Here is a 16,233-nt window from a genome sequence, read left to right as displayed (position 1 = left end):
TGTTTACCACTCCCCCTCTGGCCCCCCCCCCACACACACTGCCCCCATACACCCCTGTGCTGGAAAAGGAATTTAATTCGCCTTCCTTAGGAAGATGGGCCTGAATCAGCAGTAGAGCCCTGGGCAGAAGGACACAAAGGGTGCAGAAGAACAGGGCAGCTGTGTCCACACAACCACACCATTTATTGCCGTGCTGTCTAGCGGGGGACACCGTGCGAATGCCCGAGTGCGTTGGGGAGTGGAGTGTCTGACTCCCGGACGCTCAAACGTTTTCTGAATCGAAGAGTCCAGACCCAATTGGCCCGCTGAGCTCTGCTCCCGTCCCACACCAACGCCCACGTGCGCACGCACGCGTGCAGGCACGTGCACAGTGTCCTCCGGAGCAGCAGTTAAATCTTCCCCAGCTTGGAGGGATGCAGGAGAGGTAGAGGTCATTGAGTTTCCTCCTCTTTCACGTCACCTCTTGGCAACCTGTGGACGGCTTCTAGAAGCAGCATGGGCAGAAAAATGAAGCAAGTGGGGCTCTGGCCTGCTCCTCCTTGCCCAGGAGTGAAGCCAGCAACTGCAGTTTGCTGAGGTAATGCCTGGCGCCGCCTGGGTGCTCCTGCAGGTTGAGACAGATTCGGGCCGGGCGGGGTGGCGGCCCCAGCCGTGGAGGTCATGCAGGGAGAACCACACCATGACCGGCTGGCTGCCTGTGCCCCAGCCCCCCTCCCCGGCCAGGCCTTGGGGTGGGGCCCACGGTCCGGTGGGCATCTTGGCCTCACCCGGACCCAGAACTTCCAGCACCGCTGGGATTGAATTCCATGGAGAACCCTGGCAGGATGCTAAGGGCAAGGCCTGGCCTCCCCCGGTCTCTGAGCCCCTCTGCCCAGGTGTCGTGGACCTGCCGAGACAAGTTCAGAAGGCGCCAGAGAGAAACCAGCTGGAGCTGGAGCCTGGCATCCAGCCCCCCCGGGCTCCCCAGGCCCTCTCCCACCCTGGCTGCAGCTGCATCAAGCTTCTCATAAGCGGCTGCCCCCAGCTGGGCACGGAGCATGCTTTGGGCAGTTGCCATGAGGCTGTTGGGAATTGTGCAACAGTCTCCAGGAGGGCTGAGCGGGAAGAGGGGCTGAGCGGGAAGAGGGGCTTCCCCTGCTGTCCACTGCCGCTTCCCCAAGGGTTAAGCCAAGAAGGCAGGAGAGAAAACGTCAAGTCTTGGCAGCATCTATGGTACTTGGTGTGGCAGAGACAGGGTCGTGCCCGCATCTCTCTGGCCTGTGGTCCTGACCAGCCTCAGAGCTATCAGCTCACTCCCCCTTGTGCCCCTGGAATGAGTCTCAGGTCTTGGCCTTCGCCACAGATGGCCCACAGAGACAGGTGACAGGCACAGGACACATGAAGCTCTGGGTCTGGGGGCTCACCTGGCCGTCACCCAGCTCCCCAGAGAAGGCCCCGAGGACACCATGCTGCCCAGAAAGCCACCTCTTTTCCTACTTGGCTTCTGATACCTTGGAGACCCACTCCTTGAAACCCAGTCTGGTGGAGCTAACAGGCCAAGGTCGTCTTGAGTTAACCCGAGAGTGGAAGCCCAGACCTCCACCCAGGCAGAGGTCCCCGGGATGTGAAGGAGACAGAGCCAAGCCCCCACCCCGGGAGGACAGTGGTGGCAGCAGTGCCAGGCGGGAAGCAGCTCTTGGGCAGAGGTGTCATGTTCCTGGTTCAGACGTGCCCTTCCGGGGGTTCAGGGAGGCGCAGGTGAGGACCATGTGGGGGGAACTTGACGAAAGCGATGGCAGCCAGCTCTTTGCAGAATTCCTCAAGGACTACCACGCCCTGGAGGAGGGTCTGGTGGTCCAGCCTGAAGGAGACAGCATGGCGGGGGTCACGGCTGGGAGGTGTGGGGAGCGTGCCAGCGTGGTATCCCAGTGTCTGTGAGGGATCACCCGGCGGCAGCCACCTCCGTCTGTCTGTGAGGGACCACAGGCCTCAGCAGTGGGCCCTCTGTCCCCGGCCTGGCGCCTCCCCCACCCGGAAGCCCTAGATTTCCCACCCCAGGGCTCTTCCTTGGGCACCCGCCTCCCTCTGTTACTTACTGCTCCCCGGGGACCTGGCCCATCAGCTGCCTGCGCACCAGAAGAAGTTTGCCTGGGAACTGGGGCACCCTCTGAATTCTCTGCATCAAGTCCCCGATCACCTAGAGTGGGAACAAGAGGGGACTGAGGAGACCAGCGACACTGCCGCAGGGTCCCTTGCTCTGTCGCACCATGGGAGGGGGGTGGTACCAGTGCTTTCCCCTGGCGCTGGCAAGGGTGCCCACTCCTGCAGCCCCCAGCACCCCCGTCCTGTCCTCAGCATTGGCATGCTCCCTCTGGCCTGGGCATCCTTACCCTGACGAGCACAGAGAACAGGCTCCGGCAGCCAGGGGCCAGGTTGATGTAGGGATCCAGGAGGTACTCGTGGATAAGGGGGTGAGGGAAGAGGGCGAGCCGGGACAAGACTGAGGTCACTTGCAGGTTCAGGCTGTACGGCTGTGGGGAGCACGGTGGACAAGCAAGGGTTGGCACAGGGAGTGAGCACTTCTGCGCCCCCCACCCCCCAGCAAGGCACCTGGCCAGTGTGAACACGCGTGGGGGTTGGAGATCCATGTGATGTGTGTGTCACGGGTTCCCTGGGGCTGAGGACCAGGGCACGTCAGGGCATGTGGAGCAGAGGTGAGACGGGGCTTCCCGCCTGGGGAAAGGTGGGGCTTGAGCGGGGGTCGTGGAGCCAGAAAAGAGAAGATGACTGGACCCCCACAGCTGGGCCCTGCTCTCCTGAAGGACTCCAGAGGCCCTCGCCGTGGCAGGGGCCCAGCCCTGTCGGGCACCTGTTCTAGAATCCGGGACATGCGGTCGAACAGCATTCGGAGGAAGTGACCCTCAAAGAAAGGCCGTCCGGGCTCATGGGGGTCCAGGGGTGTGGGAGCTGGTGGCCAGCCCCAGGGCGCCACACGGGAGCTGCACTCCTGGAACTGAAACAGGAGGGGAGAGTTAAAAGAGGTGGACCCAGTGGTCAGGAGGCACCAGCAGACAGAGGGAGCCGCGCAGGCAGGTGGGGCTCGGGCACTTGGCCAGAGCTGGGAGCACCTCTGGCGGGAGATCGCAGAGGCAGAGGCAGAGTGTATTAACCCCACGCTCTGAGCGGCGAGAACTGGGTGCCGGCAGAGGCCTTGACACTCACCAGTCCGTAAGCATCGTGGACGTACGTGTCATATCCGGTCTCCTCCAGGAAAGCCGAGGTCTTGGCTTCCTCAGGAACGAGGCAGAGGAAACTGAGAGACAGGACCCTAGGTGTGGAGGTGTCCCCGCCTGGGCCGCCCTGCTCTCCCCGCTCCACCTCCAGCCCCGAGGGAGCACTCTCCCGGCTGCACCCCATCAGGGCTGTGGCCAAAGACGGAACAAAACTCAGGTGGCTCAGACTTCCTGACCTGCTCCTACCTGTTGACAATCTCGGTCACCGCTGTTTTGCCATCGGGGTTGGTGACGGGGGCAGGGGGAGGCTTCATGGAGGGTTGAAAGCCGGAGTCAAGGAAGCCATCTGTGAAGTAGGGGTCTTCCTCCAGATCTCTGTGCCAGGGCAGACAAGCGAGGCACCAGTGAGCGCAGGAACTGGTGTGGGGTGCTGGGGGCTGGCGGCGGGGGGGGGCCCCGAACGGTCCGAGGCCTCCCCGAGGCACTGAGTTTCACTTACAGGGTGTCCTCGTAGCTCTCGGGCTCGGGCGAGCCCCGGGCCACGTAAGGGCGGCCCTCGAGGTGGCACAGGATCAGGCTGTGGATGATCTGCTTGTGGGGCTTCTGGAGCAGCTCCTCGAACAGCCGCAGAGTGGCGATGCTGATCTGGGACAAGAAGCGGTCAGCAGGACACCCCTTCCCCACCCCGGCCTCTAGGGGTGCCTGGGAAGTGCTCACCCAGATAAAAGGAGTCCCCCTAGGAGGGGGTCACCTCCTCCAGCCGGGAGCTAAGGTGGCAGGTTTTAAGGGGAGCAGATGGGTGTTGGCCCAGGAACCAGAAGTCTGGCTGGTCCCTGTCCCGTTACTAATCTGAGGTGTGGTATCAGGCAAGCCCACTGGCTCCTCGGAGCCTTAGTTTCCATGTCTAAAAAATGGCCCGGAGCTGTCAGCTTCAAACAAGCCAAATGAATATAAAAGCATTTTGTAAGATAAAAAGTGCCACCACAGGGGCTTCCCTGGTGGCGCAGTGGTTGAGAATCTGCCTGCTAATGCAGGAGACATGGGTTCGAGCCCTGGTCTGGGAGGATCCCACATGCCCCGGAGCGGCTAGGCCAGTGAGCCACAACTACTGAGCCTGCGTGTCTGGAGCCTGTGCTCCGCAAAAAGAGAGGCCGCGACAGTGAGAGGCCCGCGCACTGCGATGAAGAGTGGCCCCCGCTCGCCACACTAGAGAAAGCCCTCGCACAGCAAACGAAGACCCAACACAGCCAAAAGTAAATTAATTAATTAATAAACTCCTACCCCTAACATCATCTTTAAAAAAAAAAAGTGCCATCACAAGTATGTGATCACAGAAATGTGTCACTGCGTGACAAAGCAGTTTGGCTACCAGTAACTGGGCCACTGCCTTTTTCTGCTTTTTTTTTTGGCTGGGGGCGGGGGTGGGGAGTTGGATTTCAATGGCCTCAAAGGTAGAACCACCTGGAAAACTAATGCAAATGGGAAGAAGCTTCAGGAAGTCCCTTGGGCAGGGGTTGGGGGCCAGGGAGCGGTTAGAGAGGAGGGCCCGCCCACCTCACCTCATCAGAGAGGTGGTCGCAGTGCCTGATGAGGTGGCCGCCCAGGGTGTGAGGGCTGTCCTCAGGGGCTGCAGGCTGCTGGTCCGTGCCCAGGAGGAAGGCCACGGCCTCCCGCAGCAGTGCAGGGGAGCGGAGCTGGCGCAGCATGGCGGTGAGCAGGGCGGTGGAGGTCAGGACGCTCTGTTCAGACCTACAGGGAGGGCGCTCTGAGCCAGGCGGGGCCCGCGAGACCAGAGTAGGAGCAGGGAGGGAAGGGGTGTAGGGGGCAGCACCCTTTCCTGGTTCCCTTGCATTTTCAGCTGCTATTTCTCCGCTCACACCCCACCCCCTCCTGAGGTCCTAGAGTCCAAGGGTGGGAGGCCTTTGTTAGCCCACGTAGCTCTGAGCCACGAGTGTGTCAGGGGAACAGGCAAACATCAACTGACGGAGCCCACAGACTCCCATGACTCTGGACAAGGAGGTCACTGGTCTCAGGTGCAGGAAGGGGCTTGGTGGGGTGGGCGGTTCGCCCAGACTATGGCTACGCCCAAGGGAACTGCACAGAACTTACACATGCAGGAGCTGGGGCTGCAGAATCTCCACAAATAACTTCTCAGCCACAGACTTTGCCAAGGCATCCGAAACCACCTGGGCACCAAAGAGCATGTCTCAAACACATTTTACCTCCGATCGACAATTTTCCACTGAGAAACAACTGTGTCCTTGCACAGAGCCTAACAACAGGTAGAGGGTCTCTGCTGACCCTGGGCCCCACCCAGCTCCCAAGAGACCCCCTGGGGCCTTGAGGTAGAGACAAAAACAGAGCACCATGAAGCGGGGGATACCCAAGGAGAGCCCTGCCATCGCCCACCCCGCTCACCGTGTGTGCCTCTGTGAGGAGGTGGTCGCAGTAATCAAACCAGCCCAAAAAGGCAGCCAAGGTCTCCTTGCCGGGGAAGAAAGCCTCATCAGATGGGGCACTGGGTAACCTGAGGGAGAGCGAGGGAGGTTTGTGAGGCCTGCTTCAGCTATGTCCAGGAAGCTGGGCCCTTTTGCCCTCTGCCCTAGAACCTCTGTTGCTGGAGGTCAGTTCTACCGGGGGCTCTGAGGGCAGAAGCCAAAGTGATGCTTTCCTGGAAGGCGAGAAGGCCCTTGGGCATGGGCTGTAACCTCAGGAAGGCCGTGGCCAGCAGGGGTCCCCATGCCCCCTGGAAAACAAGAGCCGCTACCGGGAAGATGATGGGCAGGGCTTCTAGCCACTGAAGATGCAGCCCAGCCTTCCCTGGCCAAGCGCCTACCTCCAGCTGATGCCCTCTAAAGTGGCAATGTCTGCGGGGTCCAGGAAGCTGGGCAGGGACTGGTACAGCTGGCAGAGGTGCTCGACGATGGCAGGGCAACAAGGGCTGCTCTGCACCAGGTAGATGGCAGCTGCCTGGGAAGCCACGCTTACCAGGAGCAGCAGGTTCTCCTGGGCCTTCAGGGCCACCCGGCCTCTCTAGGGGATAAGGGTACGACTTCAGTGACGTGGGGCTGATCCCCCAAGTACCCTCCCAGCAACTCGCCCTCCCATCCCTGCTCCCTGCATCTCGGCAGCCGGCACCTTGCTCTTGCACAAGCCAATCAGCGAGGTGATGAGGTTGCTCTCCCCAGTGCCTCCATCTGGCTCCTCAGTCTCAGCAGGCAGCTGGGTGCTCAAGGCCCGGGCCCCCCAGGCACCCCTGTCAGGAGCTTTGCTGTGGGGCTGCTCCTCGTTCTTGACGCCGGCTGCCTCTCTCGGCAGGGCGGTGGCTTCTCTGGATGCCTCCTTCCTACCGACGGTATTTCTACCCTGCAAGGGAGGCTGCGTGAGGCCAGGCTGTGGTGCAGACCACTCCCCATGATGGCTCTTGGGAATACGGCGTGGGCGGCTTCAGCGCGGAGCTGGAGGGGAAGCTGCCTGAGCGCCTCCCCAGTACCTGTTCTGCTTCTTCAGAAGGGCCACGGGGGATTGCCCTGGGGTCTGGGCCCTCCCGCTCCTGTTCCCCAGAGGCGCTCACTTCTAGAATATAGGTGAGCAGGGCTGGATCCTGCTGGATCTTGGAGCAGAGGACAGTGGTGAACTGCACCTCCTCCTTTTCTGTGAGGGATCCAGGAACTGTCCCACCAAGTCGGAGAAGTTTCTGGAAGTGGAGCAGGACAGAGACAGAGGGGAATGGGGTGGCAGGGAAGAGAAGAAAGAATGGGGTGGCAGAAAAAAAACCCGTGCACAACCGTGGGTTCAGACTCAAACCTGCGGCACGGGTCCTGATGGAGAAGCTGGATTTGGGGGCTTTCTTACAGTCTCAGAGGGTGTTTTTGTAGAGAAAGGTCCAGTGCTTTGGGACTGGCCTGGGAGCACCCCCTAGCTTTTCTTGAAAGCATAGGCCTCACCCCCAGACACCCCAGCTTCTGGGCCCCTCACCTGCACAGGCCTGTGGACGCTGAGGTAATGCAGGAGGGGATGCTGCACCTGGGCCAGAACCTTGCTGAAGAACTGGAGCACCTGCTGCCGCATGCCTGGCGGGTACTGCGGGTCGGGGACAGAGTGCCTGTCAGTCAGGCGGCGAGGCCACGCCCCCGCCCGGACCGCTCCTCCCCTCACTGCGCGGAGGGGCCTTCTCCGCCAGCCTCCCTCCCCCACACTTGGAAACTGGCCTCCTCTATGCTGCCAAACCCGCTTCCTGCTTTTTTCCTTTTTGGCCGCACACGCGAGATCTTAGTTGCAACCAGGGATCCAACCGTGCCCCCTGCATCAGGAGCGCGGAGTCTTAACCACTGGACCGCCAGGGAAGTCCCGCCCCCTTCCTGCTTTATTTTCGTCCATAACCTTGTCCTTATTGAACATACTATACGTGGGCTTCTTTGATTATTCTGCCTCTCCCCACTAGAGTTTTCGCCTGTTTCAATCACTGCCGGGTCCCCAGTGCCTAGGACACAGACTGGCACACTGCTGGTCCTCAGTGCATCTTTGATGAACGAACGTGGACTGAACGAAAGGAAACATGTCCTCAACCCCGACGACAGCGAGAACACACCACCAAAGCAAATAAGCAAGGGCCCGAAGCCTCGGGGTGTTCTGAGACAGCCTCAGTGCCCCGCCCACAGTGTGGGCACCGGGAAGAGCACAGGTAGACCTGCCGGACACCGGCTCAGGTGGGAAGTTCCAGAGGCACCCGGGGTCCTGCCCACCTCGGCCTTGCCCAGCGTGCACAGGGTCTCCAGGATCTTGTGCTGCAGTAGGTACTCCAGACATGGCCCTGCCTCACCGGCCGCCACCTGCTGCTTCTCCTCATACACCAAGATGTCCAGCATCTGCTTCAGCCGCCAGGGAATATCTGTTTTCTTGGCCGGGGTGTTTTCATCTAATCAAGATTCAGCAAACAAGGTGAATGGGGTGAAGAGGGGCACTCTGGCTGGATGGGGTCAAGCCCACAGGGTCTAGCGGGTGGAGGGAGGCCTGGAGCAGGCCAGGTTAACACTTTTCATCAAAGACCAGAGGAAAGGGAAGTTTACAGTTGATGCCTCTCTAGTTAAAAGGACAAAAGACCTCCTAGATGAAGCCCAGGATACAGCCCTCTGACGGAGCATGTGTGCAGGCCCCAGCACTTTATGAGAGGAAAGCAGCAGCATTTTTTCTCTGAACCCTGGGGCCTACAGAAGGACACTTGCTAGGGCTTCAGGCCTGCTCTGGGCCTGAGTAAAAAGCTGTGGGCTCAGGGGTCTCTGTTATATTATTTAGAAGCCATCTTCGATCAGCTTCCAAACAGATAACCTCCTGGGGCCTGTTTATGTCTCTTTTATACTCAAGGAAGGCAATACTCTTATTTTTTTTACAAAGCAAAAAAAAATCCATGCATGACCATGGGTTCAGACTCAAACTCACTGCACAGTGCCCATGTCCTAATGGAGAAGCTGATTAGTGGGGTTTTCTTAGTCTCAGAGGGTAGAGTATTTTTATAAAGTTTGGGGACTGGCCTTGGAGCACCCCCTAGCTTTTCTTGAAAGCATTGGCTTTTACGCAGGGCAGCTCACCTCACCCACCCCTGCATCTCCGGTCCAGGGACCAGTCTGGAAATTAGTGGATTGGGCCCAGGTGAAGCCCCAGGTGAACCCAAGGCAGTTCTAGATCTTTTCCTAGTCTCTGGTAGCTTGGGGATCCCTGTCAAGAGATCGTCGGTCTAAAAGCTGCAGACTTCCAGATGTAAAATAAGTCCTGGGGATGTAATGTACAGTATGGTGACTATAGTTAATAATACTTTACTGTATGTTTAAAAGTTGCTAACAGAGAAGATCTTAAAAGTTCTCATCATAAGAAAAAAAAATGTAGCTATGTGTGGTGACAGATGTTAACTAGACTTATTGTGGTGATAATTTCTCCGTATTTCCATGTACTGAATCAGTATATTCAATTGATTACAGCAATTATATTGGCTTCGCCAAAAAGTTCATTCGGGCTTTCCGTATGATGCTACAAAAACCCAAACGAACTTCGTGGCCAACCTAATGTGTCCATTATTTCTCAGTTAAAAAAAAAAAAAAGGATCTTCAGTCTAAAGCAATCGTTCTTAACTGGGGGTGATCCTGCCCCTGCTCACCAGGATATTTGGCAATGTTTGGAGAGCTATTTATGGTTATCACAATGGGGAAGGAAGGGGTGCTACTGGCATTTAGTGGGTAGAGGTCAGAGTTGCTGCTAAACATACAGTGTACCCCCCCCCAGCCCCCTACAACAAAGAATGATCCAGTCCAGGTGTCACCAGTGCCAAGACTGAGGAACCTGGTCTAAGAGAATGCTCAGAGGGTCCCTCAGAGTGTCCAAAGGCCACTTTTAATTTCTTGGGTTGGCTCAGGCTGGAAAAAAAGCCTTTAGGAAAGGTGTAGGCTGGAATCAAACCCCAGTCTGAACTCCAGGTGGTGGAAGGCTAGGGATGCAGGAAAGGTTACCTGGCAACCAGTGCATCTCCACCAATCCCAGCATACTGACTACAAAGCAGCCAATGAGACGCTCCCCCCTCGGTGAGTGATCCTGATGGGCCCAGATGACCCAAGGCTTTGGCTTTTTAGAGTGTCAGCTTGGGGGGGAAGGAGCAGGTGTGCTACATGCCTTGCCAGGTCTCTAGAAGAGAAATGCCCTGTAAGTTGGCTCACGGAAAAGAGGAATTTATTCCATTTCTTTTCTTTAATCAGTAACCCTAGGCACAGGGCCCAGGCACTTGGAGACTGAAGGCCTGGACATTCTTCCCAACTGGAAGCTGGGGGCAAGTGGCATTCAACCTCTGGGCTGCAGAGTCAGGCCAGTGAGACCTCAGCCTCCCTGGCCCGACTCCTACCTCACACAGGTCCCCTCCCAGAAGGTCAGGGTGGGGCAGCCCCCACTCTGAACTCGTGAGCAGCGGATGTCACCTTCCTCAGGACACCTGCATCTCTGAGCTGCAGGGTGACTCCACCCACACCTTCCTCCCTGCTCCCTCCAGGGATCCCTGCGCGGAAGGAGACCAGGGCCCACCTGTGCTTTCAACATAGTAGTTCGTGATGCCCTTCCAGTGTTCCACGAAGGCCTGCAGCAGGTCAATGCTGGGCTCCCGCTGTGGAGAGAGCAGACACAACCTAAGTGGTCGCCGCACTCATCAGAAAGGACATTCCAGGGCTTCCCTGGTGGTGCAGTGGTTGAGAGTCCGCCTGCCGATGCAGGGGACAAGGGTTCGTGCCCGGTCCGGGAAGATCCCACATGCCACAGAGTTGCTGGGCCCGTGAGCCATGGCCGCTGAGCCTGTGCATCCGGAGCCTGTGCTCCGCAACGGGAGAGGCCACAACAGTGAGAGGCCCGCGTACCGCAAAAAAAAAAAAAAAAGAAAGGACATTCCACCATCTGCTAAGTGTCGGACGTGTGCTAGGCCCTGGAGGAGGCATCGTGGGTTCTCAAATTGAATAAACATTTTCTCCAGGACATTTGCACATTGTCTCCATATCTGCCAACAATCTCCTGGTTCCTTTCCTCAGACCCCCTCTCCCTCCTGGAAATGCTGTGACATGAGCACATGTCATGATTCTATATTCCCTGTCCCAGAGCAGCTAAGACTGATGGTAGGGGAAACAGACACAGAAACAGTTCATTTCTATATATCGTGGTTATGCTACAACAGAGGTACATAGAGGGAAACAGGAGAGCACCACCAAGACAAAATCCAAATGATACAGATGGAAAATGTGGCAAAGACAAAGCTTTCAGGTCCCTCTTGGTTTGAGAGTCTGAAAATCCGGGTTGAAGGCCACGACAGATCAGTTCAGCCAGATGGGAAACGTTAGCGGAATATTAAGAAAGTGCCTTACTTATAATGTGCTGCATCTTTTGTCCACGGCTGCAGGCCGTGCACCCCTAGCTCCTCTCCGCTCTGCTCCTGTCCACATCTCCTCTGACTCCTTCGATCGCCCCGGGGGGAATTCTGATCTGCTGTGAGCAACTCCCGAACCTCCCCCCTTTCCCAAAGTGCTCTCTCCATTTCCATGCCCCAGCTGGAACTAACCTTGAACTGGTAACAACCAGTTCCCCTAAAAACTTCTCCAAAAAAGCACATTTCTTCTCTTTTCTTGCAGGGTAAATTTTCGCTGGAGAAAAACGCGTAGTCCCTACCTATATCCTTACCTCTTAGTCTTTGCTCTGGCCACTCCTCTGTCCAGGAGGCCCTGTATCCCCCTATACCTGTCTAGGTCCTAGCAGTCCCCAGTGAGGTCCAGCTCAGGGCCACCACCTCCACAAAGCCATCTCTGCGGTCCCCAGACGCATCTCTAAATTCACGCTTTACTACACCACAGGACGGGGTGTCTCCTCCTTCCATAACTCACTCAGTAGGTATCTGTTGAGTGCCTACCACGTACAAGACACCATGCCTGATGTTACAAGCCATACAAGGCTGTCTAAGAGCCAGTCCTCCAGAAACATGCCGTGGAGAAGAGAATATAAAACACGCTGAATAACGCAACTACTGAAATAGTGTGAGAACATAGGAGAGGTGGAGAATGACCTTCGGGCAAAGAGGGGTCACTTCCAACAAGTGGAACAAAGAGGCTTTACTGAGGTCGTGCGGGAACTAAAACCTAAAGAGCTGGGTCTGATTTCAACAATTAGAGACACAGGAGAGACACTTCCGGCAGAAGGAACTTTGCAAAGCATGTCGGAGCCAAGGATGGATTGATGAGCGTGTGGGGCCTTGAATTTCTTGGCCAAACCAAGAAGTCTGATTTTATTTTTAATTTTTAAAATTTTTTATTGTTTTGCAGGCCGCCGGGTGCAGGTCAGTGACGTCGGAACTGTGTGAGGAAGAGTCATCTGGCGGGGGTGTGTAGGAGACAGACACAGGATGAATGCTTAGCAGACCATTATGACAAGAGGAGGAAGCAATCACACTGAATCAGAGGCCTTGAAGTATTCCCCCGGCCTTGGCGGCCCAGGCAGTCTTGTCTTCTCTCAAAGTTCGCTGTGGGGACCACGACTCTTACAGGAGTGGCACCTCGCACAGTCGTTCCAAGCATACCATCCATATGGAGTGACTGCATCTTATCACGTTCTACGTGATGCTATTATTGTTGGGTGAGCAGTCATCTCTCCAGGAGACTGTGAGCTCCCTGGGGGCCAGGGTTCTGTTTCTGCCTGCCCCTAAAGGGCTCTGCACAGAGTGATTACTCATTGATATTTACTAAATATCTCAGCAAACTCCTTCAGCACCTTCCACAGTTCCTTGTCTCTGGGAAAGCCCTCTGACCCCTGACCAGGCTACAGTCATCGCACAAGCCTGGGATGGGGTCTCATCTAGCCCTAAAATTCATTTATAGTCTCCTAAAGCCTTAAGCTGGACTTACATCGAAAAACAACAATCCAGGGACTTCCCTTGTGGCACAGTGGTTAAGAATCCGCCTGCCAATGCAGGGGACACGGGTTTGAGCCCAGGTCGTGGAAGATCCCACGTGCCACAGAGCAACTAAGCCCGTGCGCCGCAACTGCTGAGCCTGCGCTCTAGAGCCTGCGAGCCACAACTACTGAGCCTGTGTACCACAACTACTGAAGCCCGTGCGCCTAGAGCTGGTGCTCCGCAACAAGAGAAGCCACCGCAATGAGACGCATGTGCACCGCCAACGAAGAGTAGCCCCCGCTCGCCACAACTGGAGAAAACCCGCACGCAGCAACAAAGACCCAACGCAGCCAAAAATAAAAAAAAAATTCAAAAAAAAAAAATCCAGCAAGAAAAGGAGAAACAGGAGAACAAAGGTTAGCCAAAACAGACCGTTAGAGCTAAGAAAGCAGGGAAGTAAGCTTTACCTGAATCTGTTATTAGCTACTGTAACTCCAGCCCAAGGAAACTGCACCAAATGATTAATTTTTAAAGATAGTATTATATTTACAAATAACGCTAAAGATTGCTATTCTATTTTGTCAGAAGAGGGCAGGAAGGACCACTCTTCCTCCTTAACTAGGAGTCAAGCAACTTGCTGGGGGTTTTAACCTGGTGACCCAGCCCTGGGAAGACCTATGCTCAAGCTTGGTGGTGGGAGGGAGAGGGGTCCCCATCTCTCCTGATGGTCGCACGGGGCCAGCCAAATTTCCAGGGCGTCATCTATATGTTGTAAACTGAGGAGCCTAAGATCACCTGCCTAAAAATATCCCCCTTGACCAGCAATACTCCTGCAGCCACTGACACTGAAATTTCCACATAGGAAGCATTAGAAATTCACTTCTCAGGGCTAGGGTCCTGTCTATCCAGTCCACCCACCTTGTGTATGGAGCTTTCCCAGAGAGGTATGAAGGAATGTCAGATTACTTTCTAAAATGACAGCTATTTTGATTGGGGACAGGGAGGAAGGGAGGAGAGATCATTTTGGAACCCCCTCCTGAAGTGGGATGGCCGGAGGCTCCTGAACACCAGCGAGGGCAGGCCTGGGGCAGGTGGGAGAGGAGAAAGAGCTGAAGCTTTTCACTTTCTTCACAAGTTTGCTTAAGGCTGAGACTGTTTTCACTCATTAACAAGCTCCGATTTGGTGTGTGTGTTGGGGAGGAAGGGGATGCAACCCAAGGGTGTTTCTCCTGAGAACATGTGATACACTCAACTGATCAATTAGGGGGAGGGTTTATACTGTGAGACAAAAGAATTGTTAACTTTACTGGCAGAATCTTGGCAGGGTTGCTTTAACTGGAGGGCATCCCGCCTACCCTATCTAAACGGCACTTTTATCTCGCTCAATGAAGAGAACAGCCGCCGTGGGCACCTCTCACCAGCCTTCAACCCCAACAGAAAATGGCAGAAACACACACTCCTCGTCCCCGCTGGCCGCCCCAGGCCGCACCGCAGCTGGCCTCTCCTGACTCAAGGTCAGTGGGGCTCGGGCTGGGCTGGTGTTGAGACAGCATTCTGGAAACTGCGCTTGTACCCTGCAGACGGCTGTTTCCTGAGCCAGGCGACCCCCCGCCCCCGGACTGTATCTGTACCCTTCCTGGGGACTTGGCCAGTCCGGAGCCTGCACTTCCCAAGTCCAAGGTGAGAGGGCAGAGTGCGCCTGAGTGTGGTCTTGGAGGCGGCCGAGGGCTCGGAACCAGGGTAAGGGGCAGCTATTTTTTAAGGCCGGGTAACCAGGAAGGGAGGAGCGTGGGGGAGGAGGAAGGCACCCAAGCTGGGGGAGGGGCCTTGGGGGGAATTTTGGGAAGAAACTATTGGGTGACTAGGGATCACTCGGTACAGAGGAGTTTGGGAATTGGGAGAGACTCGGGGAGCAGGAGAAATAAACAGGAAGCAATCCGGGGAGAAGGGTTAGCGGCCGGAGCGACCTGGAGAGGAGCTGGGAACACGCGCGATCCGGAAAGAAGCCACTGGAAGCGGGGAGCGCTGCGCGGGAGGGGCGCGGCGGGGGAGCGAGGAGGCCCGGGAAGGGGCATCACGGCCCGGGGGGGGTCCCTTCCTGGAGGCGGCCCGCGCCCTCCGCCCGCCCGCGTGCCGGCCGGCTCCTCCCCCGGCCCCGCGCCCGCCCTTCCGGCCCAGGCCCCGCACGCCCCAGCGTCCCCGGCCTCACCGCCCCCATGGCCTCCTGCAGCAGCGCCCCGAGCCGGCTCAGCATGACGGCGGCCCGGCTCCCGGTTCCCGGGCGGCGGCGGCGGCGGCGGCGGCGGCGGCGGCGGCGGCGGCGGCGGCGGCGGCGGCGGCGGCGGCGGCGGCGGCGGCGGCGGCGGCGGCGGCGGCGCTGCTCCCGGGCGCAGGCGGCGACCCGGAGGCGCGGCGAGGGAGGCGGGGCCCCGGCCGCCCCGCCCAGCAGCCCCCGCCCGGCCTAGCTTGGGGTTGGAGAGGAGGCCGGCAGCCAACGTGGCCGGGCCGGGCAGCAAGAAAGGGACCCGGGGTCGGGGGCGCCGACAGCCGGGGCAGCGGAGGGGCAGGTCAAGTCCGCCGGGGCCTCTTGGTGAACCAGGAGGCAGCGAGCGAACTACCCTTAGAGAAGGGCGAGTGGAACCAGACAGGTTTTTCCCATGAGGGGTGAGAAGGTTTGTGGGTTCTGGAAGTCTCTAGACTTTCCTCGTGGGGCCCCATAATGCCTTAGCCTCCCATCATGTGACGTCGCGGATCAGTAGAAATACATTTTGAACAGCTGACTGCCATGTGCTCAGGAAGAATTTCTTTCCATTCCTGGGGGAATGGGGGCGTGGAGGAGGGAGATGAGGAATGCGCTTTGAACTTGCAGAGCTGGCTGCTAGAAAGCCCCCTCCCTAAGGTCCCAGCTTTTGACATTCTGGGAAACCCTGCTCTGGTTGAGGGTTCTGCCTGTGTAATTCTTGGCCATAAGTTTCCCAGTGTGTCCCCCGCAACAAACACACACACACAGTAGACACACCTGTTTCTCTCCTTGGTGCGTCTAGAAGGGCAAAACGGGGCCAGCGTGACTTTTTTCCCCCACCCCTGTCCAGCACAGTAGCCACTGGCCACTTGTGGCTATGGAGCTGAAACGGGCTAGTCCTAATTCACATGTGCTGAAGACACGTCAGACAAAGGAAAGAATGTAAAATAGTCACTAATGATGTTTTATGTTGATTACAAGTTGAAACGTAATCTATTAGATAAATCGAGTTAACCAGATATAACAATTATTTCACCTGTTGGTTGTTACTTTAAGTGGATACAGTGCTGGTCCAGAGGTCCTGCAGAGGAAGTCACACTGGCCTCGTTTTGCCCTTCTAGAGGCACCAAGGAGAGAAACAGAAGGTGGGTCTCCGGTGTCGAGGACACACTGGGAAAGTTACACCCAAGAGTTAAACAGGCAGAACCCTCAACCAGAGCAGGGTTCCCCGAAATGTCAAAAGCTGGGACCTTAGGGAGGGGGCTTTCTAGCAGCCATCTCTGCCAGTTCAGAGCCCATTCCCCATCTCCCTGCTCCCATCTCCCACCTCTACCCCCCAGGAATGGAAAGATTCTTCCTGAGGATAGCTGACATCT

At 57.1% G+C, this 16,233-nt stretch overlaps 1 protein-coding gene across 1 annotated transcript; it reads right to left on the bottom strand.

The window, feature by feature from the left end:
• Positions 1 to 1,624: 1,624 nt before the first annotated feature.
• Positions 1,625 to 14,909, bottom strand: FHIP2B (FHF complex subunit HOOK interacting protein 2B). Its single transcript, XM_007450558.1, has 17 exons — positions 14,825 to 14,909; positions 10,275 to 10,353; positions 7,958 to 8,130; positions 7,191 to 7,295; positions 6,787 to 6,909; positions 6,351 to 6,578; positions 6,049 to 6,245; positions 5,631 to 5,739; positions 5,322 to 5,398; positions 4,772 to 4,961; positions 3,712 to 3,857; positions 3,459 to 3,587; positions 3,202 to 3,292; positions 2,849 to 2,992; positions 2,370 to 2,510; positions 2,076 to 2,176; positions 1,625 to 1,840 (listed from the first exon to the last, which is right to left on the bottom strand). The coding sequence occupies exons 1-17, from the start codon at positions 14,867 to 14,869 to the stop codon at positions 1,702 to 1,704; spliced, it is 2,217 nt and encodes a 738-aa protein (XP_007450620.1). The 5' UTR covers positions 14,870 to 14,909; the 3' UTR covers positions 1,625 to 1,701.
• Between the last annotated feature and the right edge of the window lie 1,324 nt (positions 14,910 to 16,233).

This window comes from Lipotes vexillifer, unplaced genomic scaffold, assembly GCF_000442215.2.
Source record: "Lipotes vexillifer unplaced genomic scaffold, Lipotes_vexillifer_v1.1 scaffold567, whole genome shotgun sequence".
Lineage (NCBI taxonomy): Eukaryota > Metazoa > Chordata > Mammalia > Artiodactyla > Lipotidae > Lipotes > Lipotes vexillifer.
Note: the sequence above shows the minus strand (reverse complement) of the source record. Positions and strands in the feature narration are given on the sequence as shown.

Bases quoted from the DNA above. Each gene is read 5' to 3' on its own strand.
- FHIP2B (XM_007450558.1), bottom strand. From the start codon at position 14,869: ATGCTGAGCCGGCTCGGGGCGCTGCTGCAGGAGGCCATGGGGGCG. The intron at 8,131-10,274 runs GTGGGCCCTGGT...AATCTTGATTAG, and splicing joins CTACTATGTTGAAAGCACAG to ATGAAAACACCCCGGCCAAG. The intron at 3,588-3,711 runs GTAAGTGAAACT...GCCCTGGCACAG, and splicing joins GAGAGCTACGAGGACACCCT to AGATCTGGAGGAAGACCCCT.